Here is a 25,136-nt window from a genome sequence, read left to right as displayed (position 1 = left end):
GTGCATTTGCAAAAAGGGACACAATTTTAATTACCAAATAACATAACATAACATATTTGTTTTGATATAGCTTTTCACAGTGGACCACCATCACAAAGCGCTTTACAGAGGCAGGCTGTGAACTGTGCATTATATGCAGAGTCACTTACAATAGGACACTGATTTAACATCTCAGCCGCAGGACGGAGCACAAGGAGGTTCAGTGACTTGCTCAGGGTCACACACCCAGTGGCAGAGGTGGGATTTGAACCCGTGACCTTCTGGTTACAAGCCCTGGACTTTAACCACTGGACCACACAGCCTCCTTAATGACTTCAATTTATAGCAGATCTTCAACTACAGTAATGCGATTTCTAACAGCACGTCGTATTCTGCGGGATAAATCTCTCCCCTAAACAAGTCATGTATCAGTCTTCAGCATTAGGGGATGTGGTGAATATTACAAGATGGTACATCTTTAACATTGATCACATCTCATAAAACAGCACTCTGAAATCTGTTACAGGACTGTTTTAGTGGGGAGTACGGAGTTATGGTGCTCAAATCGGTCCATGCAGGAGGAGTCCCTTGAAAAAGAATAAACACATATGGCAACAGACAAGTTCGTCTGTTATATCCCCTATGGTGGCTCCATTAAAACCACTTCAATAGGAAATATTTAATTCACTTGTAGGTTATCCTTTTACAACAGTGAATCCATATAAACTGAATCACGCCCTGCAGGACTGCGTTTACAAACCATTAGACTCCCGTCTTCAATGAACTCCTGCTGTTTGAAAGAAAAAAACACAGCTGCTTTGAGGTTGAAACAGGACACACAGAGAATGAATTAGCCCACCCGTGTGTATTTATTAATAAACTCACCTGCCACTGGCATTCTGCATCCACACACTCAATATTACCATCGCAGTCAGAGTCTTTCCTGCTTCTCGAATTATTTATTCATTTTTGTACATATGTTTGAATTAGGCAAAGCATTTTTTTTTACATTTTATTTACAATCTTCATTTACAAGGTGGATGATATCATGATCAGTCAATTTACACCACAGCGCTCGGTACAGCTTGATAATATAGACACTGCAGAATCATCAGAGGGGAGTGTAAAAAGAAAACACACACACAAAAGAAATGTGAGTGGCAGTAAAGCGAAGATGAGTTTTATACAGCTCCCCTTGTTCTTAACAGTTTGACTTTAAAACAAAAAACACATTTATAATGACAAACGTTTCAACGAGAACTGCTCTTCAATATGAAGACACTGAAAAAGTGTGTGTGTATCAGTGTGTGCGTGCGTGCGTGCGTATGTGTGTGTGTGTATCAGTGTGTGTGTGTGTATCAGTGTGTGTGTGTGTGCGCGTGTGTGTGTGCATGTGTGTGTGTGTGTGGCGTCCCCTCCCTCAGGGTTTCAGTTTGAGCCAGAGGTATGTGATGGTGAGGATGGAGAGCAGGGAGTGTGTGTGTGTGTATCAGTGTGTGTGCGTGTGAGTGTGTGTGTGTGTGTGGCGTCCCCTTCCTCATGGTTTCAGTTTGAGCCAGGGGTATGTGATGGTGAGGATGGAGAGCAGGGAGTGTGTGTGTGTGTGTGTGTGCGTGTGTGTATCAGTGTGTGTGTGTGTGTGTGCGTGTGTGTGTGTGTGTATCAGTGTGTGCGTGTGTGTGTGTGTGTGTGTTTGTGTGTGTATCAGGGTGTGTGTGTGTGTGTTTGTGTGTGCGTGTGTGTGTGTGTGTGTATCAGGGTGTGTGTGTGTGTGTGTGGCGCCCCCTCCCTCAGGGTTTCAGTTTGAGCCAGGGGTATGTGATGGTGAGGATGGACATCAGGGAGGAGGCGAGCCCGCAGGCCCCCACGAAGCCGGGGTTGGTTCTGTACAGACCCAGCCGGTCCAGCGGGATGAACAGGTCGCAGGTGTTCTTCAGCAGGTCCAGCAGCAGGGGCGGGTTGCACCGCAGCACCGTGGCCAGCAGGAGGAGCTGCGCTCGCAGGCGCTGGGGCAGCGCGGGGAGGCCCAGGCCCGACCCCGACGCTGCCTCCCTGCTCTCCGAGACGGGGCTGGAGCACACATTGCTGCCCTTGGGACCCCGAAGCTCTCTCTCCATCAGCAAGCTGAGCTCATAGACGTCCCGGCTCAGGTTCATGATCAGGGCAAATAGATAATACCTGGAGGGAGAGGAGGCAAGTGTTACTATTATTATACCCCTTCGAAAAGTTATGTTTTTCCCATGATTATACTGTGCATTTACCATAGTATACCCTGGTTTGCCATGTTTTTCAATATGCTTTACCAGCCCTCTCTGTGCTTTACAATGCTTCCCTATGCTTTACCAGACCTCTCTGTGTTTTACAATGCTTCCCTATGCTTTACCACACCTCTCTGTGCTTTACAATGCTTCCCTATGCTTTACCATACCTCTCTGTGCTTTACAATGCTTCCCTATGCTTTACCAGACCTCTCTGTGCTTTACAATGCTTCCCTATGCTTTACCAGACCTCTCTGTGTTTTACAATGCTTCCCTATGCTTTACCAGACCTCTCTGTGCTTTACAATGCTTCCCTATGCTTTACCAGACCTCTCTGTGTTTTACAATGCTTCCCTATGCTTTACCACACCTCTCTGTGCTTTACAATGCTTCCCTATGCTTTACCAGGCCTCTCTGTGCTTTACAATGCTTCCCTATGCTTTACCAGACCTCTCTGTGCTTTACAATGCTTCCCTATGCTTTACCAGACCTCTCTGTGTTTTACAATGCTTCCCTATGCTTTACCACACCTCTCTGTGCTTTACAATGCTTCCCTATGCTTTACCAGACCTCTCTGTGCTTTACAATGCTTCACCAGACCTCTCTGTGCTTTACAATGCTTCACTATGCTTTACCATTCCTCTCTGTGCTTTACAATGCTTCCCTATGCTTTACCATTCCTCTCTGTGCTTTACAATGCTTCCCTATGCTTTACCACACCTCTCTGTGCTTTACAATGCTTCCCTATGCTTTACCAGACCTCTCTGTGCTTTACAAAGCTTCCCTATGCTTTACCATACCTCTCTGTGCTTTACAATGCTTCCCTATGCTACAGTGATAGTTAGTGTATCGTTACCCCTAGATGATGTTGTTATTATTATTATTATTATTATTATTATTATTATTATTTAGACCGTTACTGTTTCTATTGCTATTGATATGCTAGTTCCATAACTCAGACAGCAGAAGCACACCTGGTAATACTAGTTGTCTCTATTTCTTTCAGACGTGAATTGTCTTTAAGCAAAGAGTTCAGATTGCTGTGTGGTGCAGACGGTCAACAAGGTGTGTCCGCCTGATTTAACAGCGAGAATCCTAATGGGCAGAATACACAACACTGCCAGTGCTGCCTGACTTACAGGTCACCCTGTATCACCAAACTACAGCAGATTCCCTGGTGCTGTAAAATGCTCTAAAGAAATGGAGCTGTGACCTGGAGAGGTTGTTGGACCCCAGCCCCCCCGATCCAGTACCTGAAGGACCGCTGGCTCCACTTCTCCTGGTCCAGTTTGCGGACGAGCCCGGCTTTCCCGGCCCACAGGATGTTGTCACAGGCGAAGTACATGGCCCTGTTGAGGTGGGCGACGGTGATGCAGAGTCGCAGGACACTGTCGGAGAGGTGCACCCCCCGCTTCGCTGCCTCCAGAGCGTCTGCAGAGCTCCCCAGCCGAAACACTGTGGGGCACAGCCAGAGCAGATCAGAGACACAGGGACAGGACCAGAGAGAAACACTGTGAGGCACAGCCACAGCACATCACACACACAGGGACAGGACCAGAGAGGAACACTGTGAGGCACAGCCAGAGCAGATTAGAGACACAGGGACAGGACCAGAGAGAAACACTGTGGGGCACAGCCAGAGCAGATTAGAGACACAGGGACAGGACCAGAGAGAAACACTGTGGGGCACAACCAGAGCAGATCACAGACACAGGGACAAGACCAGAGAGAAACACTGTGAGGCACAGCCAGAGCAGATCAGAGACACAGGGACAGGACCAGAGAGAAACACTGTGAGGCACAGCCACAGCACATCACACACACAGGGACAGGACCAGAGAGGAACACTGTGAGGCACAGCCAGAGCAGATCAGAGACACAGGGACAGGACCAGAGAGAAACACTGTGGGGCACAGCCAGAGCAGATCAGAGACACAGGGACAGGACCAGAGAGGAACACTGTGAGGCACAGCCAGAGCAGATCAGAGACACAGGGACAGGACCAGAGAGAAACACTGTGAGGCACAGCCAGAGCAGATCAGAGACACAGGGACAGGACCAGAGAGAAACACTGTGAGGCACAGCCAGAGCAGATCAGAGACACAGAGACACGACCAGAGAGAAACACTGTGGGGCACAGCCAGAGCAGATCAGAGACACAGGGACAGGACCAGAGAAACACTGTGAGGCACAGCCAAAGCAGATCAGAGACAGGGACAGGACCAGAGAGGAACACTGTGAGGCACAGCCAGAGCAGATCAGAGACACAGGGACAGGACCAGAGAGAAACACTCTGGGGCACAGCCAGAGCAGATCAGACACAGGGACAGGACCAGAGAGAAACACTGTGAGGCACAGCCGGAGCAGATCAGAGACACAGAGACACGACCAGAGAGGATCACTGTGAGGCACAGCCGGAGCAGATCAGAGACACAGAGACACGACCAGAGAGGATCACTGTGAGGCACAGCCAGAGCAGATCAGAGACACAGGGACAGGACCAGAGAGAAACACTGTGAGGCACAGCCGGAGCAGATCAGAGACACAGAGACACGACCAGAGAGGATCACTGTGAGGCACAGCCAGAGCAGATCAGAGACACAGGGACAGGACCAGAGAGGAACACTGTGAGGCACAGCCACAGCACATCACACACACACAGGGACACAAGAGCAAAGCAGACACTTCGCGTGCATTTACCATGGCACGGTTCCAGGCATTTATCTGCTTGATTAAAGAGCCATATTTTCAAAGCCTTTACTCCAGTCTTTAATTAATTAACTCCTATTTTTGCTATATCTCTCTGTGCTTCACCATACACTCAGTGTGTTGTATTACACTCTGCTGTGCTCTTACTGTGGGAAGCTTTTATAAGGAGAAGAGCAGCACTACTCACACTTTCTCCCCAGGCTCATGTGAGCCTCCAGCTGCTTGATCTTTGCTACCAGGTCCGGGCTCGCCCCGCTCTTCTGGAAGGTGTACCCCAGGAGTGTGCAGGCGTACTGGGCAGCCCTGCAGACACAGAGAGGGGGAGAGATGGAGGGGAACGCATCAGCACAGCACTGAAAGGAGCAGTTCATGCACAAGTACTTGATCCGAGTGGGTCGTATTTTCACATGGACTGAATGGAACGAGAAAGGCTGTTCTGAGCTCGGCTGTGTGGATTCTCCAGATAAGCGCTCAAAGCCAGGTCAAGGAAGGTTTAGAGAGAAAAAAAGGTCATAACTCAGTCGACAGAACACACCAGCAAGAGAAATGTAAAAAGGAATTTAAAAATGGCATTCAGAAAAGCAGCAGCGAGGTGATCGGCTTGTGTTTAAAAGCTGGTCTACAGCAGGACCCTGACAGGGGAGATTTCAATTTAGCATTTGTTGAATTCACACAGTGGGATTTACTGATTTGTATCAGGTTTTAAAAACTATTTTGCACCGGTTGAAAGTAATGGACAGCTGGTGACCTCTGCAATACTGGCACAGCAGATAACAGCAACAGCATGTGTCATAACATTACATTTCACATTATCAAGTGTGTGTGTGTGTATAGACAGACACACAGACATGCAGATATACAGTAGAACCTGTCATATTCGATCCTGTAAGATAGGATCCCCTCTATGAACTGATGGGCCTCTGGCATGTGTCATTTACACAGGCTGCTACCAACTGAACGCTGAATACTGCACTTTTTCAGTCATTTTAGGAGGCACTTTTTTACACAGGGAATTATGAGGGTCTGGAACCAACTCCCCAGTAATGTTGTTGAAGCTGACACCCTGGGATCCTTCAAGAAGCTGCTTGATGAGATTCTGGGATCAATAAGCTACTAACAACCGAACGAGCAAGATGGGCTGAATGGCCTCCTCTCGTTTGTAAACTTTCTTATGTTCTTCTGGTTTTCTTTGTATAGCACACGAGCAGCACTGCTGTACCTGGCATTGTTCATTTATAATGCCCCCGTGCGGTTCCCATGAAATATACGCACCCTGGGTGGTGATTATCCCGAGGTGATCCCAAGGGCCTTTAACCCCCCAGGTGTGCGTATATTTCATGAGAGGCGCACAGCCCGAAGTGGTTTGCTTATAAAGCAGCTATTTAAACATTCATACAGTGTGAAGCAGCAGCTCATCCGTATGCAAGACAAGCGTATACGCTATTTTTACAGCAGTCATGTGATGCTGTTTAACCAATCAGAGGTGGTGGTTGTTTTTCCAAGCCGTATTATAAATAAAATAATAATAATAATAATAATAAATAAATCAGACAGACAGACAGATACAGATAGACAGACAGATACAGACAGATAGACAGACAGATAGATAGACAGACAGACAGACAGACAGACAGATAGACAGACAGACAGATACAGACAGACGGACAGATACAGACAGATATACAGACAGATAGATACAGACAGATAGACAGACAGACGGACAGATAGATAAATAGACAGACAGACAGACAGATAGATAGATAGATAGAGACAGATAGACAGACAGACAGACAGACAGACAGACAGATAGAGACAGATAGACAGGCAGATAGATAGATAGAGACAGATAGACAGACAGACAGACAGACAGATAGACAGACGGACAGATAGATAGATAGACAGACGGACAGACAGACAGATAGATAGAGACAGATAGACAGACAGACAGGCAGATAGATAGATAGACAGACAGACAGACAGACAGACAGACAGACAGATAGATAGAGACAGATAGACAGACAGACAGACAGACAGATAGATAGATGGAGACAGATAGACAGACAGACAGGCAGATAGACAGATAGATAGACAGAGACAGATAGACAGACAGACAGGCAGGCAGATAGATAGATAGACAGACAGACAGACAGACAGTCAGATAGACAGATAGATATAGATAGATAGATAGACAGACAGATAGATAGAGATAGACAGACAGACAGATAGAGAGACAGACAGACAGCTGGATTATTATTAGATCCAGCATGATGTACTTCCAGAAGGCAGTGATAATGAAAAGGCAATCCATTTCACACTCCTAATGCACAGAGAGGTCCCTCTGTGCAGCCAGCTCCATGTGACTGTGTGGAACAGAAGGGCTGCATCCTCCACCTCCGCGGGACGCTCATCATGCTTGCTGGCTTTCTGCCTGTCACAATACAATGCTCTTGTTTCTTATGTTTTCAACGGCTCTAATAAGCTTGTCAAATTAAACCGGCGAAAACTGACAACATGACCCGCGCTCACATGGACCGCCTCGCTGCGTGTGAGAATTTCAGTCGGAGAGGAGGCTGGGTGTCCGAGCGCTAGCGTTGTGCAAGGAGGAACGGTCTTATCAATAGGCTGATTAGTGATCACCGAGGTTAACACTTAAGCAGGGATGGAAATAAGACTCCTACTGCATAGCAGTTTCACTCATTCCAGGTTTTATTACGAGCTACATGAGCCACAGTGTCTTGGTAACAAGCTCAGGTGTGTCTTATTAAACTCATGGTAGTAAAACCAGGACTAGCTCTGAGTCTTATTTCGATCCCTGCTTAAGGATTCTGTTAAACCTAAAGTTAATCATTTAAAGAACAAGTAGATTCCATTTGTTTTTACTGCCCCTTGACTTTTTATGATGTTTTCAATCATTCTGTGTGGCTCTTATTGCAATTATTCAAGACTTCAGCTGCCTGTCATGGTGTCTAAGAGCCAGCCCAGCTCCATCCAGTGATCTGCCACTTTGGATCAAGTTTCCTTTAGTTTTACTCTGTCCACACACAGCAGTGCTATATATAATATAAAGACAGGTGATCTAGCCTTCGTTACACATACCTACAGCAGGCAACTGCAGAACAATATCTGTGTCAGGGGCCAGTTTAAAAAAACAAGGAATTGGAACCTACTTACTCTCTTTGGTTCACCTTGTCGAAATGTCCCGTTTGAACGTTGAGAGGTGTGTGTACAATCTCAGTGTTATTAGTGTTTGCAAAAGCTGGCTTACTAACAGCACAAGTTAGGAGTCCAGCTTCACTTTACCATCCGTTTGAGTTCAAGACATTATATCTGACCTCAGTGGCTGAACAGCAAGCGTTTATCTGTACTGTGCATTACACAGCACTTCGATAATGCATACCATGCATGGAGTAACACAAGAGACTTCAGCCAATTCAAGTATGCAAGGCTGAAACATCATGGGGTTTTGCACATGTCTTCCTAATTGAGAATGCAACCTTTGTGAGGCTGATTGGTCTCTCTCATGGTGACGGCTCTGCCTATTACACAAGCACTCTGGGGCTTTCCAGTAGCTGGAAAATGGTGACTTATCCCAGTCGTGTGACAGCTGTTTCAATCTCACTGAACTGGGGGAGCGTTTTCAAGTAACTTTGTCACAAGATCTCCGATAGCCTCACCAAATAATATTACTTCAAGCGAAACCTTTTCTTCAGGGATAAGGCTCCCACTGCGTGTTTTAGCTTCAGTGTATAGGTAACAAGCTTGTGTGTCTGATTCAACTCATAGTAAAACCAGGTCTGGATCAAACTGCATCGCAAAGGGTTGGGAGTTTTCACAGTGGCTCAACAGAGCTGTAAAATGCTCTACAGCCCAGCTGCTCCTTATCAGGGTGCAGGCTGAAGTGAAGCACGGAAACTTCTGAATACACCCGTCAGTAATTATGAAAGGGGATTTCAAAGACACATCTTTAATTAATTCCAATACAAGAGAAACGGCTGTCAATGTCTATTAGTAAACTAATACCCGTCCAATCGAAGTAATGCAATCAAAAGGTGAAGATTGTTTCTCGTTTTGTGATATTAACGCTGGTTTCTGTAAAGTATGACGCGAAGGCAGCACCTCTCATATAAGCAAAGTCACGCCTGCTTATAACGACCGGTCTGCTGTGGACCATTCCATTATTAGCGAACACGGGGGTCGCAGGTGGACTAGGGCAAAGTCACTATAGTTTAGACAGATTTTTACCGTATCTTTTAAGCATGTTACAAACACAAATCGGCCATGCTGTAACATAAATACGTGTTTGTTTGCATACTTTCTCAATGTCATGTGTTTAAACCTGCTTAGCCTACCTCCTGTACAGGTACCTACTTGAAAAACACGGTGTCTATTTCCCGACGTCTCTCCTGTTTTTTTTATTATTTATTTATTTATTATCCTTTCTCTTTTTATTCACCTGAACAACCTCTCCTTCGCCTGGCTCTGAGCGCTAAACCGGACCCACGAATCCATGCCTCCTTCCGGACTGACTATCAACTCGAGCCCCCGGTCTGGCCGCGGCCTCCGCTGAAGTCGGAGCTCCTCTCTGTCGGGTGCGGTGTTGGGAGCTCCTCCCGCTGCCGGCCTGGATCTCGTCTCGGGGTGGGGTGGGAGAGCCTGCAGTGGCCGGGCTCCAAGCTCTCTGCCGCGGGGAACGGGTCCCTAAACTATCGCCGAGTTCTCCAGGACCGTCTGAAAACCAAAAACTTCCTCTCTACCGACGGGGTCTTGAGAGGGACAAAACTCAAAAGCGCGCCTTGGCACATTGCGTTATTATATTGATCGGAACGCATTTTCATAACGGTTGACATTATTTTGATATACAGATGTACATTTAATACATATTATTATATTGGCTTCAGAACTGTAGGGCTGAAATAAGTCGCCACTTTGTTTGCAGTCCTGTTAGTTTACATTCCCCAGAATTATTTCTATCTGAGACAAGTACCACCACCATCTCGTGCGTGCACAAACGTCAAAGGAAGCCTTGATGCAAAGTCACGAACGCTAGGTGGCGCTGGCTTGGTTCTAGTTGACCTAGCCTCGGTCACACTGCGGCAGGTGAGAGCCGCACCTGAACTCAGTATTTGTGCATTTTCAAAGATTCAGAATGATTTCAAACATCATTAAAGGCTATCATTAGCAAAACCACAAATGACCTCAATGCACTGTTAATTGTCTCTAGTAGTACCTATAATCTCAGATCTCAAACTCTTCTAAGTTTCTCAGTTCCTAAAGTTCGTACAGAATTTGGAAAACAAGGCACTTAGTTTTCTAGCTCCGTGGTCTTGGAATAAACTTCTCAACGGGACTTTCCTGGTTAAATAAAAGTTAAATTTTAAAAAAGCGGGGTAAGGGGACAGTTAATACGCTGCTTACTGTTCAATTGTTTCGTTAGTACGGCTCTGTAGCCTTTAGGATTTTATTTGTGTTTACCATGGCCGCGGTTCAACTTGTATTATAGCAATGTAGTATGGGGCTATGGGGGCGTCCCGTGAACAACACCGATGCGACCCGGTCACTGCTCCTAACCGCGGTCACTCCACCCATTACACAGGACAGCACAGCGAGGTATTGTGCAGGGTTAGTTAAGGCCCGCATTCCAAGCTCCGTGTTTATGGCATCGCGCAATTCCACGTCTCCACGCTCATCTCACTTTGAAAATGTTTTTTTTTTTCCAGCGGTAAGGTCAACTTAACACATGATTCGTACACAGAGATGTTTTTAAAAACATTGTTTACCCAAAGTTCACCGTGCTGGCCAATCAAAAAAAAAAGTTCCGCACTTCGTCCACATGGGGGCAACATTTTACAAAGGCTGATGAAACAAACTTTATCCCATTGAGGAGAGATTGTATTTTAACTAAATACATATACAGAACATAAACCCAACAGTACAACTCCCTCACAGTTTATGCGGTTCCACTTTAATGAAAAAAAGATATCAGGGAGACAAGAACAATATTTTTATTTTTATTTTTAAACAAACGTTTCACACAAACTGTTAACAAATTGCCAAATGGAAGAAACAAGTAAACGACGCCAATGAAAAAAAAATCTATACAAAAGAAATCCTAATTATCAGTTAAACGAGTCCTTTCTGGTCCGGTTCCAAACAGCGTTCAATACAGGTGGGTGTTTAGGGTAGTGCAATTGGTTTGTTTAAACAGTACGGAGCTTCAATAACATTGTTATTTTATTTCTTCATAAGGCCGTGTTAAATTGCTTTCATCAGAGTTCAGACGCTCCATGCCACAGAGACGTGCACCGCAGGCTAGCTAGGACAGCGAAAGTATCTTTATACAAGAGCCAGCGCCATCTAGTGGTCTGCCAATGCACAGCTTTGCACTCGACGGAGAATGTTGCAGTACTCTTCAAATTAGAATGAATGTCAAACTTTTATTATTAATATTATTCAAACATTACAAGTAAAAGTTCTGTAACAATCCTAAATATGAATTCAACAACAATTCTGGTTTATTGTAAGGACCTGGCACTTTATTGTTAGAATCTTCATACTTACAAAAGGAAATCACAGAAGGCATTTATTTCAATATTTGAAGGAAGTCATTCTCATGAGTTTTTGTAACATTTACTAAACAGAAACAAAAACTAAAACAAAAATACAATAAATACAATTCCACGTGTAGATGCGCACAGTCATTAGGAAACACGATGCTGGGAATCTCACACCGTGCATCCTTCGCAGGTCTCCGACATTCAACACGGCTTCTTCAAAACGGAGAGACGAGTTCAGAAAAGAAAGTGCAAATCCAAGGTTCCAGTCTCAGCACAAATCGGGCGGACAAAATGAATACCAAACAGTCTCTCTCCCCCCTCCCCTCTCTCACTTTAATGCTATAGGGTGTGCTGATAACGCAAAACAAGAAACACTGTCCTTTCCCCACCTTTACAACCCGGATGAGAGGAAACTGAGCTTCCAGTCAGCTTTTAAAACAATGCAGAAGTGAATTGCCATAGATTGGTACTAAATTGTAGCGATGAGAGGAGGAGAGATTACTTTGTTTTGAGTACTTTTTTTTGGGGGGAGGGGGGGATATAATAATAATCTTTATTTTTATATAGCGCCTTTCATACTGGAGCACCATCACAAAGCCCTTTACAAGATAACAGACTAGGGTGTGTGAACTATGCATCAGCTGCAGAGTCACTTACAACAACGTCTCACCCAAAAGACGGAACACAAGGAGGTTAAGTGACTTGCTCAGGGTCACACGAGTCAGTGGCTGAGGTGGGATTTGAACCGGGGACCTCCTGGTTACAAGCCCATTTCTTTAAGAACACATGAAGAACATAAGTTTACAAACGAGAGGAGGTCATTCAGCCCATCTTGCTCGTTTGGTTGTTAGTAGCTTATTGATCCCAGAATCTCATCAAGCAGCTTCTTGAAGGATCCCAGGTTGTCAGCTTCAACAACATTACTGGGGAGTTGGTTCCAGACCCTCACAAATCTCTGTGTAAAAAAGTGCCTCCTATTTTCTGTTCTGAATGCCCTTTTACCTAATCTCCATTTGTGATCCCTGGTCCTTGTTTCTTTTTTCAGATCAAAAGAAGTCCCCTGGGTCGACATTGTCTATACCTTTTAGGATTTTGAATGTTTGAATCAGATCGCCGCGTAGTCTTCTTTGTTCAAGACTGAATAGATTCAATTCTTTTAGCCTGTCTGCATACAACATGCCTTTTAAACCCGGGATAATTCTGGTTGCTCTTCTTTGCACTCTTTCTAGAGCAGCAATATTCTTTTTGTAACTAGGTGACCAGAACCACACTGCCTTATTTCTCCAGTCACAATGCTGAGGGGTAATACAGCAGAACCTCTAATCATCCAAACTAATTGGGACCAACTAATCAAATACAACTGGGAAAGTGTTCATACAAACAACCCCTTTATCTTTAAAACAGCTCACACTGCAGTCGCACTGCAAACACCAGAGACTGAGGGCTGAATGGTGCATATAAACCAAACCTACCCCAAATAAAACAAGCAGCTGAAGTATGTCATCACAGTGAAACGAGAGATCTATGAAAAGCTTGCTTACTTTTAATAAAACTAACAAGTCAATCTTACCTAATAGGAGTTGCAATTCATTTGTAGGTATTACAGTTTCTTACATTCTATGTAAACTGTGTATTTAAAATGCTACTAAAGGAATTACATTTACTGATATATAAAAAAAAATACTGTATTGCAGTAATAGGCTATGATTCAAATGCAATGCCACATGTTCTCCACCTGGCAAGGTCATATTACCCAAAGGTAATGGCATTAAAAAAAATAAATAAATAAATCAAACCAAAGACAGGAAAATTCAAGACCTATGAAATGACGGTGATGCACATCCGAGAGGATTTCCTGCGAGTATTTTACCAGCTCTGCTGTGTAGTTTAAGAAGCAGGAGAATGGGGTTTTAAAGGCTTGGAAAAGCATCGTACTGAGTGTGCATCGGTCTATATCAGCCTGGGAGGGGGAGATGGAAAGCGACAGAGAGACTCTGCGTTCAGCTCATCATTGATTCTGCAGAAGCTGCATTGGAGCTCCTTCCCTCGGAGTCTGATCTCACTCAGTGGCGTCTCAGCCAGAGCTCCCCACCAGGAACGGGAGGCGCAAGTGGACAGTGTCCTGTCGGGTTCGGAGGACACGGACAGTTAGGTCAGTGTATCCAGGAAAAGGGTCAAGTTGTGTGACCCAGCGTCCGAGCAGAAGGATTCCTGGCCTGAGGAGGAGTCGCTGTTCTGTCTGCGGGACAAAAAGGAAGTGGACCGAGGAGGAGACCACCTGGGTAAGGGAAGGGGGCTCAAGACACAGGGAAGGGAAATGGACGGCCGTCCTACAAAGCTACCCCTTTAAGTGAAGTTGTCATGATCAAAGGCAGGTGGATGACCATGAAGAGGGTTAAGATGATGTAAAGGTGGAGGAGGGAGGAGTCAGAAGGAGAGAATAGACTGCGTGTGTGTGTGGGGGGGGGGGGGGGTTGGCTGAGGGAGCAGGAGAATGGGGTTTTAAAGGCTTGGTTGACATTCTGCTCAGGACAGCAGGAAGAGCCTACGGATCTCAGAGCTGTTCACTCCAAACTGTCATTAGCGCACCCCATAAAAGATAAACCACTTCTTATAATCCTAAATTAAAATAAATGAACTTCATACTACAATACAATTGCGAGATGATTCTTTGTGGTTTGGTGGCTGTGCTGGCTGCGGTGTCGAGTAACTCACTCTGGGAGTCTCGCTGTATCTAAGAAAGCACAAGGCACTGTCTGGCAGCGCACAGCAGGGTCAGTGCAGCACAGTCAACCAGGTTTAACAGCCCGCAGTCCCACAGCAGAGCTACACAACCAGAGCAAGAAAACTGCAACCTAATAATCAATAACGTGGGTGTGAGACACAGAGAGGGAATCAATAATCATCGACAGCGCGTCTCTGTCTAAACAGCACCTCAGAACACAAATCCATTCTTTTTTTTTTTACCCTTACCTTGTGCTCTTGCAAAGCAAAAAAATAAATCTAGTCCTCCGAACATAAAATTCAGAAAATTAATCATTTATAACGCTGCAGTCGGGACCCACCAATAAGAGGCCATGCATGCAGCCTTATAACAAGAATATAAGTGCTAGTGTAACCACATTATGAGCCAAATTAAGAAATGCTAAAACAAACCTAAATCCCACTACAAGTCCAACAGTGTAGGTATCTGCTGTTTTTCTTCATGTATCGAGTGGATCGGGCGATGCTGTATCATCCATAACCATTAAAACAGTCAGTAGTGCTGGATTGAGAAATACTGAAAGAGGCTTCCAACTAGACCAAACCATCTTCCAAGCTGCTCTGCGCACGAAGGGTTAAAGCACTGAGCTCCGATCCCATGGTGTCAGGAAGGTGGTTTCGGAGAGGGAGAGTAGGCGTGTGTTTCTGTAAGCGTTTCAGTGTGCCTGCATGTAACCTGCATTGCACGTGGACCCGGGCTGTGCTGTGTGGTCCAACCAAGCGACCGGAGAACCCCACAAACACATGGGGGACGGAGGCTGGATTAATATAGAGTTAGAGAGCGGACGTACTCAGAACTGCCGCGGTTTAAATTATTAAAATAGAGTGTTGTGTGTGTGTGTGTGTGTCAGTGTGATCTGCTCAGCTTTAGGGCTTTTTACTTCCAGCACAGTGATCTGAACCAATTTAAAAAGAGAGGCACTCTGTGTGTGTGTGTGTGTGTGAGACAGTGCATGTGTACAGTGTGTGAGACACCGTGCATGTGTACAGCGTGTGAGAGACAGTGCGTGCGTGTGATAGTGCGTGTGTACATTGTGTGTATGAGACAGTGCGTGTGTGAGAGACAGTGCGTGTGTGAGAGACAGTGCGTGTGTACAGTGTGGGAGACACAGTGCATGTGTACAGTGTGGGAGAGAGACAGTGCTTGTGTACAGCGTGTGAGACACAGTGCGTGTGTACAGCATGTGAGAGACAGTGCGTGCGTGTGAGAGTGCGTGTGTACAGTGTGTGCTCCCGGCTCAGTCCTTTTTCCTCCTGAACGGTGATTTGAGTCTCTTCCAGACCGAGGTGTGGTGCCGGCTCTTCCTCTCCATGGCGATCACAGCCTCTTTCTCGTGCTGTCGGATCTGCCGCACCAGCGCCACGAACACGTCGTCGATGAACAAGCGGAACGCGGCCGAGGTCTCGAAGAATGGGCACTGGAACTCCCGCGCCAGCCCCTGCCCCTCCTCCCGCGACACCTGCGGGGGCAAGACGGGCTTCACATCAAACAGGCCTGGAAGAAACCTTCCTTCATATCACTCAACAGAAACAAATCTATAAAAACCTAACTTAAATAAAGTCCTTGAATTGATTTCATAATCTCTGTGCATTAACTGAATATTTCTTAAAATGTTTAAAAAGAAAGGACTCCGATTTACAATACTATAAAGACTGTTCAAGATTTTTGTTCCTTTGTCTGCGATCAAAAAATAAATACATTTAAAACCATCTCCACGGACGGGAGGCTCCCATTGCATAGCAGTTTGATCCATTCCTGGTTTTACTAGGAGCTTAATAAGACACACCTGAGCTTGTTACCTATACACACTGGGGCTAATCAAGCTCATCATAAAACCTGGAATGGGTGTAACTGCTCTGCAACAGGAGTCTTATTTCCATCCCTGATCTCTGAAACATCAAAACTGGCTTTAAAAATGAGTCCTGGACAAAAACCTTCCTTAAAACCAGTCCTTGCAGTACAGTGTAGAGGGCCCAGCAACAGTGAGCAGAATATTTAAACAGTGCCTGTGTTAAGACTCCACTGTTTAGATCAACTGATTCGACTGAAACTGTATTAAAATGAAGATAACCCTTCCAGAACTGCGCACTCTCCACTCAGCAGGGATGCAGAGGAGCAGCGATGAGTGACTCCGAGTTGAAGCTGTTCGCTTCACTGGAATCCTTGGCTTCTTGTTTTTTCCAGATCCCCAGTGACTGAATTGTGCAGTCAGGCGCGATGTGTGTTTGAAGCTGTGTCCAGCAGCAGCTGCACTGTGTGAATTTCTTGTCAGAGTCACTGTGTGTGTGTGTGTGTACTATATACACACATATATATATATTATATATATATCTTTCAATATATAGTCTCACTCAAGCCTTTAGACACAGGAAGCAACAGCGTGTGTGACTGTGGTTTGTGTATTTGTGTGGGGGGTGTGTGTGTGTGTGTGTGTGAATGTGTGGTTTGTGTATTCTTAGAAAAGTTTCCAACAGCAAACGCACAGCAAAGTGTAATAAAGCACAGCGAAAGCATGGCAAAGCATAGGCAAGGATTGCAAAGACCAGCACAGTATAGTAAAGCATATTAATAAACATGGCACACCAGGATAAACTATGGTAAATGCATTGTATAAACAGGAGAGAAAAATGCCATGGTAAACTTTTATAAAAGGTAGTGTCAGTGCATGCGGGTCCCCTATTGTTTCTGTCTAAAGCAGTCAAGCTTCACTCTGTGTGTGCATTTCTGTGACTGTCTGTGTGTATGTCTGCTATATTCCCTATATCAGTATCTTACATTGTGCCTTAACTGCATGCTGTGATAGGAGCACAAACACACTGACACACACACACCCGCACCCTGACACACACACACTTGATCAGTGCCTTGCTTCCTGCAGCAGCCTCTCAGTGACTAACAGAGGAAATACGAAGTTCTTTAAAAACTCAGAGTGCTATTATTAGTGCATCCGCCTCCCCTCAAGCTTTTATTAAGATATACAAATATCCCTTTCCTGGGCCGCTCCTCCCTCGCACACTGCCACAGATCCTCTCTAGGGATTCCAGGAGTGCTGAATCACCAGCCATCACACCAACCTCCACTATCCCAGCCAGACCCTGGGCAACCCTCGCCCGCCCTCGCCATGCGATGACACAGACGTGCTTCACAAGCACTGCAGAACATCACAGAACGGTTTACAGCATTTCAAACTTACAGCATTTACAGCATTGCAATTGCTGTGAGATTTTGTTCTGGGGGTCTTGCCTGTCTCGGGTGTGTCAGTGTGTGTGTTTCTCTTACCGTCCGAGGTGTGTGTGTGTGTGTGTGTGTGTGTGTGTGTGTGTTACCAGTCTTGTGTGTGTATAAGTGTGTGTGGGTGTGCAAGTGTCTTGTATCTGTCTAGGGTATGTCAGTGTGTCAGTGTGTCAATGTGCGTCTCTCATCACCTGTCTGAGATGTGTGTGTCTCTTCCCCGTCTCAGTGTGTGTGTGTGTCTCTTACCTGTCTCAGTGTGTGTGTGTGTCTCTTACCTGTCTCAGTGTGTGTGTGTGTGTGTGTCTCTTACCTGTCTCAGGTGTTGCAGGTCGGACTTGTTCCCCACCAGCACAGCGGGCGTGTCGGCGGTCCTGCGCACGCGGTGGATGAGCTGCTTGAACTCGCGTGCCTCGTGGAAGCTGCGCCGGTCTGTGATGGAGTAGGAGATGATGAAGCCCTCGCCGGCGCGCATATACTGATCCCTCATCGCAGTGAACTCAGCCTGGGGAGAGGAGGGCATCACACAGTGAGACAGACTCACCGAGACACCGAGACGCAGACCCACACACTCCGAGACAGACTCACCGAGACACAGAGACCCACACATTGCATTGACACATTTAAGCTAAACACCATGAAAGTTCAAAAATGGACTTAAAGACTTAATTAAATCGCTAGAGTTTGCAGGTGTGTGACTCTGTACGGATATACGGTGTCGAAGCACCCTGAAAGTGAAGCCACTCTCACTCTCTCTCACCTGTCCAGCAGTGTCCAGTATGTCCAGGTTGGCTGGCTCATTGTCGATTCTGATTTGAGTTTTATAAGCATCCTCTGGAAAAAAAAAAAAAAAAACACCCACATGCACACCGTCACGTTACGCAGTACAGAACCACTGCAATGCCAGTCTGTCTGACTGCAGTGCCATTGAGATCATTCGGGTCCTCTCTCTCTCTCTCTCTCTCTCTCTCTCTCTTCCCACTCCCTCCCTCTCCTTCTCTATTCCCCTCCCTCACTCCCTCCCTCTCACCGATGGTGGGGTCGTGATCCTCTGGAAACCTGTGGCTGATGAACTGCATGATTATCGCTGGAGAAGACAGGAAGAAAATAAGAAAACATGTGATCCGTGAAACATGCCAACACATTTAAAAACCTTCCTGTCCTCCTTCAAGAACTGTGTATAAGGCTGTAGATTTCTCTCAGGGCCTGGGCAACATGTCCGAGCCATTCGAAGCTTTGCTCGCTTAGTTTTACAGCGTCACCCTCGATAAAACGATCGCCTTCGGTTGTTCTTTATTCACCATATTACCAATCAGATACTGTGCCCTGATAATTTATTCAAACTGGACACTTCTTATTGATAATTGTATCCCTTTCTCTCACTTCCTGTAATCAACCTGCTTGTTCTAGATCAGACCATCAAGAGATTTTGGAGGATTCATTTAAATAAGTTTAACTTAATTTAATTGGAAAAGGAGGAAGAAACTAATTCAGTCTCCCCTCTATTGTGTGTGTGTGGGGGAGAGAGAGAGAGAGAGAGAGAGAAAAAAAAGAGAGAGAAAAAGAAACAGGGAGAGAGAGAGAGAGAGAGAGAGAGAGAGAGAGATGCGATTGAAATGTAGTGTGTGTGTGTGTGTTTGAGGGAAACTAACTGGAAAGTCAGAATTAATGGCAGTTAAAACAGGATTAAAAGGCACTTGTGACTGCAGAGGTTGCTGATCAAGCTGAAGTCTCTATGCTGTCAATGGACTCTGTAAGAGGTTTGTGAATTGAAACCGTACTCTGCTGTTTTACCACAGGAAGGAAGGATTTGCAATCCCAATGAAAGCTAATAACCTACAGATAAGTGCCACCATTGCCCGGCCCTTGGCAGGTGAATCCTCCTCCACAGCACTGTCCTACTGGCCTAGTGACTTTCATAATCCCTTGGTACTGTTCATCTGAAACGCCATTCTGAATTATTAACATGAATTATTCCTGAATGAATCCCCGTGCCAGCGTCTGCGTTTTTTTGTTTTTTTTATTACTCTACAGCTGAGCTCGACAGCACCTACTCCAGGTGAGGCCGGCGTCTCCATGGTAACAGCTGCTTTTCATCTCAGCCTGAAACAAGGCAACGGTGTTGCTAGGCGACAGGTAGCTGCATAGCAACAGGCTCACTGAAGCCCACAGGGGCTGGGAGTCTGCTGTTAGGGGCCCTTTGTAAAGTTGCAGCAGCTATGATCTTAAAAGTTTCTCGTGGAGACTTAAAAGCTACTGCAGCTCCAAAATGATTGCATTAATCTGCCTGTTGCGTTACTTGTACTAGCTGCATGGGTCTCCAGTGTGCAGTTTGAAAAGAAGCAAATTGTATATTTTAATTTTGATCAAAGGACTACTGACAAAGGAAGTGCAATCTCACTGCAAATATTACTGTATAATAATAATAATATTATGCAATAGGGCAGCAGTGTGGAGTAGTGGTTTGGGCTCTGGACTTGAGCGGAGGGTCGTGGGTTCAATCCCAGGTGGGGGGGACACTGCTGCTGTACCCTTGAGCAAGGTACTTTACCTAGATTGCTCCAGTAAAAACCCAACTGTATAAATGGGGAATTGTATGTAAAAATAATGGATAAGGGCGTCTGCTAAGAAATTAATAATAATAATAATAATAATAATAATAATAATAATAATAATAATAATAATAATAATAATAATAATAATAATAAATTGGTTTTGTGAACCATTTTTGGTTTTTTTTGCTTCTGAAGAAAGCGTCCTCAATGCATCGGTTATTGTAGATTGTTACTTGGTCGATATACGATGTAGGATTTTTTGTTAGATAAAAACTAAATGAAAATGAGACAGAACATGCATGTTCATACCAGCTATAAAAAAAACCACATTCTTCATTCAAGACCCACTGGTGAACTAAAACGAGCTGAGCTTCTGTCCTTGTATCAGGATACAAAGGAGACGTACCTGTTATTACGATACAATGTATTTCATGCACAGAAAGCATCCTTGATTCAGCGATACAAAGCCTCACACCCCTGGTACTCACCACTCTTGCCCACCCCTCCCTCCCCCAGCATCACTAGCTTGTACTCGCGGGACTGGCCTGAAGACACAGAGCTGGGCTGCCGGCCGCTGCTATTGGAGGAGCAGGAATCCATTGTCTTCCTGTTGCCGCGGCGATGATGATGAGGTCACAATGCAGAGCCTTAGGAGAGAGGTAGAAGGTCAGTGAGGAGTGACACAAAGACCCAAGATCCCTCAGACTTATAATAAGCTGTGTGTCGGGCGTCTATTACATAATGGTAATAAGAGACACTTTGCTCACAATGTATTAACATGGTCCAAATCACAAAAATAGGAATATTGCAATCAACTACTAGATACCGCTGGTATGTCAGAATCCCATTGTAGCTGCCCTTACACCTTCTGTCAGTCTGAAGGGTGCAGTTTGCATACTGTGGTCTGATTGTGCCCACTCCCTCATTAATGAAATTTATAAATCTCAGTTCAGATTACAGGAACAGAATTACCAGGGCAGCTGTTAAGAGTAACTGTATGGAAGCAAGAGAAAATAAATTTATCACTTTGGATAAAATTCACTAGATGTGATCGAAAAATGACAAACTCTGTTTTAGAGCAGGTGCAGTGACTTTTTATTGTGCTGGTTAACAATTGACATCACGAAGATGCTGCAGAATGATCTGTGGATCTCGGGCAGGTGTTGTGACTCTTGGTCTCCCAGTTGGTGGCTCTGTCATTGACAGAGTGTGTCTGGTTATACCGTCTCGCCAGGTTTGAAATCGCTGGCTGTGAGCACCCAAGACGGCGAGCCACAGCACGCTGCCCTAGTCCAGCCTCCAACATGCCGATCGCACGAAGGCGCTGCTCTCTCGACAGACGTGGCATGTTGTTTTATTTTCTGTGATTTTCTTTATTGCTTTTATTCAAGCTTGCAATTCAACAGCTGAAATCACTCCATATCCAGCGTCCAATCAACTGTCTCACTAATGAGGTGATTAAGTGCATCTGCTTCAGTCATAGTCACTCAAGCGTGTCATGGTCAAGGATGAATGATCGAGTGTTTAAAAGGAAACCAAAAACATTTTGTCAATGTCCATCACTTATATACCTTTTTTTCGAAAATAAATGTGTTATAATAGTGATAAGTTTCTTTTGATGCTCTCTCTCTCTATATATATATATATAGAGTACACACACACACACTGCAGGCAGTAGACTATGTCCACACAGCCCTCCCCCACTCTGTCACATGTCAGAGGTCCTAGCATGCTGTCACGAGCATGCCTTTAAACTAGGAGTTCCTCTTTCACACATTTTAACAACTGGAAGTCGCCATGGATAAGGGCGTCTGCTAAGAAATAAATAATAATAACAATAATAATAATTTAAAAAGCACAGCTAATGAATTATTATTATTATTATTAATTTCTTAGCAGACGCCCTTATCCAGGGCGACTTACAATTGTTACAAGATATCACATTATTTTTACATACAATTACCCATTTATACAGTTGGGTTTTTACTGGAGCAATCTAGGTAAAGTACCTTGCTCAAGGGTACAGCAGCAGTGTCCCCCACCTGGGATTGAACCCACGACCCTCCGGTCAAGAGTCCAGAGCCCTGACCACTACTCCACGCCCTATGTGACGTCATTTCCATCAAGCCATTTCAAATAGCTGCATCACATCAACAGCAGGCTGTACTATATTCTTGTAAAGTCATTTCAAAAGGAGCTGTATGCAGTGGTTTACTTATCGTTGCGTCTCATTATGAGATCGTCCAAAAAACAGCGGTTCTGTGGCGACTTCAGGCACACGGCGCCTGATTGGTTCACTGGCTTGACTTTAGGATCCAAAAATGAACTTGTAGTGTCATGGCCAGGTCTAGATCCCCACAGTATACCAGCTGCAGTACCGGCATCAAATTATACGTGCAAAACAGTACAGCGTTACTTCTTGGAGCATGTGAATAAATGTGTGAGCTTTGATCACAAATAAATATGAAAATGACTACCATTCCCCTACACTGTGCACCGGCAAAACGCAAATGCAGCAGGAAATCAGCAAGTCACATTTTTGAGGCAACAACTTGAATCTATTTTATATTCATTTGTTAGCATTTCAGCTATTTTATTTATTTATTTAAACTCTAATGGAGTCATAGCTGTAAAATAAAATGCTTCTGCTTGATAAACACGTATTTATTTATTTTTGTTCAGTCGTTTCAGATTTGTGTTTAACCGCCACCTCAGGTCCGAGGCTCTCCGATCCCAAGCCGCCCCTCGCCGAATGTAATTCCAGCGAGACGCCGAGGCGCCTGGTTGCCACTAGGCCCAGCGTCGGGTAATGTCAGTATTACATTTTTTCCACCCACTTCCTATCGAATTAAATTACGTTACAGGTAGAAACAGAAAAGAAAAAGCATAAAACACGCAAAAGTTTGAACTCGTTTGAAATACAACTTTAATAATTACGACAAACAAATACTGAGTGTTGTTGCCAAGGGCGTTGTGCGCGATACCGGCAATTTATATCTGTATCGTGTAGACAATAACACAGAATTTTCCACAAAGGGAAAATAATAATAATAATAATAGTTAAATGTATAAATGTATAAATATTTCTGCTGACACCATTATCATAAAGTAACCTTTCAGCGAAAAAAAGTATTACAATGGCCGATACAATACAAGTTAACGGTAAGTTATATTAATGTAAATAAAGGCCAAAAAGATTTATTTTCACTTCAGTGGCAACCGAACTTCACAACTCTCTTCAAACTCGTAAGATTTAAACGGGTTTTTTTTAAAAAGGGAAAACATAACGTATTTAAAGAAACCCCAAACTTTTCCAGCTTCGTGGGAAAAGCTCTATAAAGTTGAATGTGCTTACCTGGGTCAGTACGCTTCCAGCTTCATAATTATTTAAACTTTTTTGAACACCAAAAAAAAATAAGATCCCACAGCAGTTTATGAATTTGTGGTATAAACATCAAGCAAATGCACTGGGTGCGTTCCCGGAGATCACTCTGCGCAGAAGCTGGACGATTTAGCCAATGGGTGCGTTCCCGGAGATCACTCTGCGCAGAAGCTGGTCGATTTAGCCAATGGGTGCGTTCCCGGAGATCACTCTGCGCAGAAGCTGGTCGATTTAGCCAATGGGTGCGTTCCCGGAGATCACTCTGCGCAGAAGCCGGACGATTTAGCCAATGGGTGCGTTCCCGGAGATCACTCTGCGCAGAAGCCGGACGATTTAGCCAATGGGTGCGTTCCCGGAGATCACTCTGCGCAGAAGCTGGACGATTCAGCCAATGGGTGCGTTCCCGGAGATCACTCTGCGCAGAAGCTGGTCGATTTAGCCAATGGGTGCGTTCCCGGAGATCACTCTGCGCAGAAGCCGGACGATTTAGCCAATGGGTGCGTTCCCGGAGATCACTCTGCGCAGAAGCTGGACGATTTAGCCAATGGGTGCGTTCCCGGAGATCACTCTGCGCAGAAGCTGGACGATTTAGCCAATGGGTGCGTTCCCGGAGATCACTCTGCGCAGAAGCTGGACGATTTAGCCAATGGGTGCGTTCCCGGAGATCACTCTGCGCAGAAGCTGGACGATTCAGCCAATGGGTGCGTTCCCGGAGATCACTCTGCGCAGAAGCTGGACGATTCAGCCAATGGGTGCGTTCCCGGAGATCACTCTGCGCAGAAGCTGGACGATTTAGCCAATGGGTGCGTTCCCGGAGATCACTCTGCGCAGAAGCTGGACGATTTAGCCAATGGGTGCGTTCCCGGAGATCACTCTGCGCAGAAGCTGGACGATTTAGCCAATGGGTGCGTTCCCGGAGATCACTCTGCGCAGAAGCTGGAGGATTTAGCCAATGGGTGCTTCACAGAGATCATTCTTAGAAGATCATTGGCTAAAATCGACAGATTCTGCACAGAATCTGCGCAGAATGATCTCCGTGAACGCACCCACTGCTTTTGCGTTAGAAAGGGCGTTTCTCAGGTCCTAAAGCCCGCTCTGTACAGTGTCGAACAGGGCAGGGCAGGGCGGTCCGGGTTCAAATCAACTTAAAAACTGTGCCAGATCGCACTCCTTGCGTTAATTACGCAAACAATGACAATCATATTAAAATATGATCCCAGAATAATATTGTTCATATAATTTAAAAGTATGCCCAATGCTAAAACATGTATCAACTTCACTAGTGTGTAGATTCATGGTTACTATGCTGTTCAAAGTTATAAAGCAAGGTGAGATAATGAGCTAATGCAGTATTTTGAATTGAAACTGCTCCATAAAACTGATCTGTTGCTGTCACTTGTGCTGCAATGCTACAGCTTGCCCAACTGCTACTGAGCTTGGAAGCTGTAAAACTGCCTGGCAGTTCTAGTTATTATTTTTGTTAGGTCTGTTCTTTGCCTACCACAATATATGTACAATTGTCTGCTGTATGAAAAATAAAAACACAATATGCACAAATAAATTAAACACACTAAATACATACAAAGTGACTTGAAACAGCAGAACATGTACAGGCAGCAGCCTTTTGGGGGTTTCTTATTACTAGTACATATTATACTACCAGTATGAAACCACTAAGTAGACTGCTGAACATAGTTTAATATC

The 25,136-nt window shown here is 45.0% G+C and overlaps 2 protein-coding genes across 3 annotated transcripts; both read right to left on the bottom strand.

Moving 5' to 3' along the window:
* Window positions 1–1,573: 1,573 nt before the first annotated feature.
* LOC117395430 (peroxisomal membrane protein 11B-like) lies at window positions 1,574–9,731 on the bottom strand. The gene is made up of 4 exons (XM_059007594.1): window positions 9,400–9,731; window positions 5,134–5,249; window positions 3,491–3,692; window positions 1,574–2,157 (listed from the first exon to the last, which is right to left on the bottom strand). Exons 1-4 carry the CDS (start codon window positions 9,453–9,455, stop codon window positions 1,770–1,772), a joined length of 762 nt encoding a protein of 253 aa, XP_058863577.1. The 5' UTR covers window positions 9,456–9,731; the 3' UTR covers window positions 1,574–1,769.
* A 1,209-nt stretch (window positions 9,732–10,940) lies between these two features.
* On the bottom strand, window positions 10,941–23,569 carry LOC117395441 (GTP-binding protein Rit1-like). Of its 2 annotated transcripts, XM_059007327.1 has the most exons (6): window positions 23,406–23,569; window positions 20,539–20,697; window positions 18,526–18,582; window positions 18,256–18,329; window positions 17,809–18,000; window positions 10,941–15,723 (listed from the first exon to the last, which is right to left on the bottom strand). In XM_059007327.1, the coding sequence occupies exons 2-6, from the start codon at window positions 20,648–20,650 to the stop codon at window positions 15,502–15,504; spliced, it is 657 nt and encodes a 218-aa protein (XP_058863310.1). In that variant the 5' UTR covers window positions 20,651–20,697; window positions 23,406–23,569; the 3' UTR covers window positions 10,941–15,501. The 2 variants fall into 2 exon arrangements, with proteins under 2 accessions (XP_058863310.1, XP_058863311.1); XM_059007328.1 differs by lacking the exon at window positions 20,539–20,697 and having other exon boundaries at window positions 23,406–23,566.
* Between the last annotated feature and the right edge of the window lie 1,567 nt (window positions 23,570–25,136).

Source organism: Acipenser ruthenus, chromosome 35 (assembly GCF_902713425.1).
Source record: "Acipenser ruthenus chromosome 35, fAciRut3.2 maternal haplotype, whole genome shotgun sequence".
NCBI classification, from domain to species: Eukaryota; Metazoa; Chordata; class Actinopteri; order Acipenseriformes; family Acipenseridae; genus Acipenser; species Acipenser ruthenus.
Note: the sequence above shows the minus strand (reverse complement) of the source record. Positions and strands in the feature narration are given on the sequence as shown.

Bases quoted from the DNA above. Each gene is read 5' to 3' on its own strand.
- LOC117395430 (XM_059007594.1), bottom strand. From the start codon at position 9,455: ATGGATTCGTGGGTCCGGTTTAGCGCTCAGAGCCAGGCGAAGGAGAGG. The intron at 5,250-9,399 runs GTGAATAAAAAG...CTGTGTCTGCAG, and splicing joins GCGAAGGAGAGGTTGTTCAG to GGCTGCCCAGTACGCCTGCA. The intron at 3,693-5,133 runs GTGAGTAGTGCT...TGTGCCCCACAG, and splicing joins CATGAGCCTGGGGAGAAAGT to TGTTTCGGCTGGGGAGCTCT.
- LOC117395441 (XM_059007327.1), bottom strand. From the start codon at position 20,650: ATGGATTCCTGCTCCTCCAATAGCAGCGGCCGGCAGCCCAGCTCTGTG. The intron at 18,583-20,538 runs GTGAGTACCAGG...TGTCTTCTCCAG, and splicing joins GGGAGGGGTGGGCAAGAGTG to CGATAATCATGCAGTTCATC. The intron at 18,330-18,525 runs GTGAGAGGGAGG...TTTTTTTTCCAG, and splicing joins GGATCACGACCCCACCATCG to AGGATGCTTATAAAACTCAA.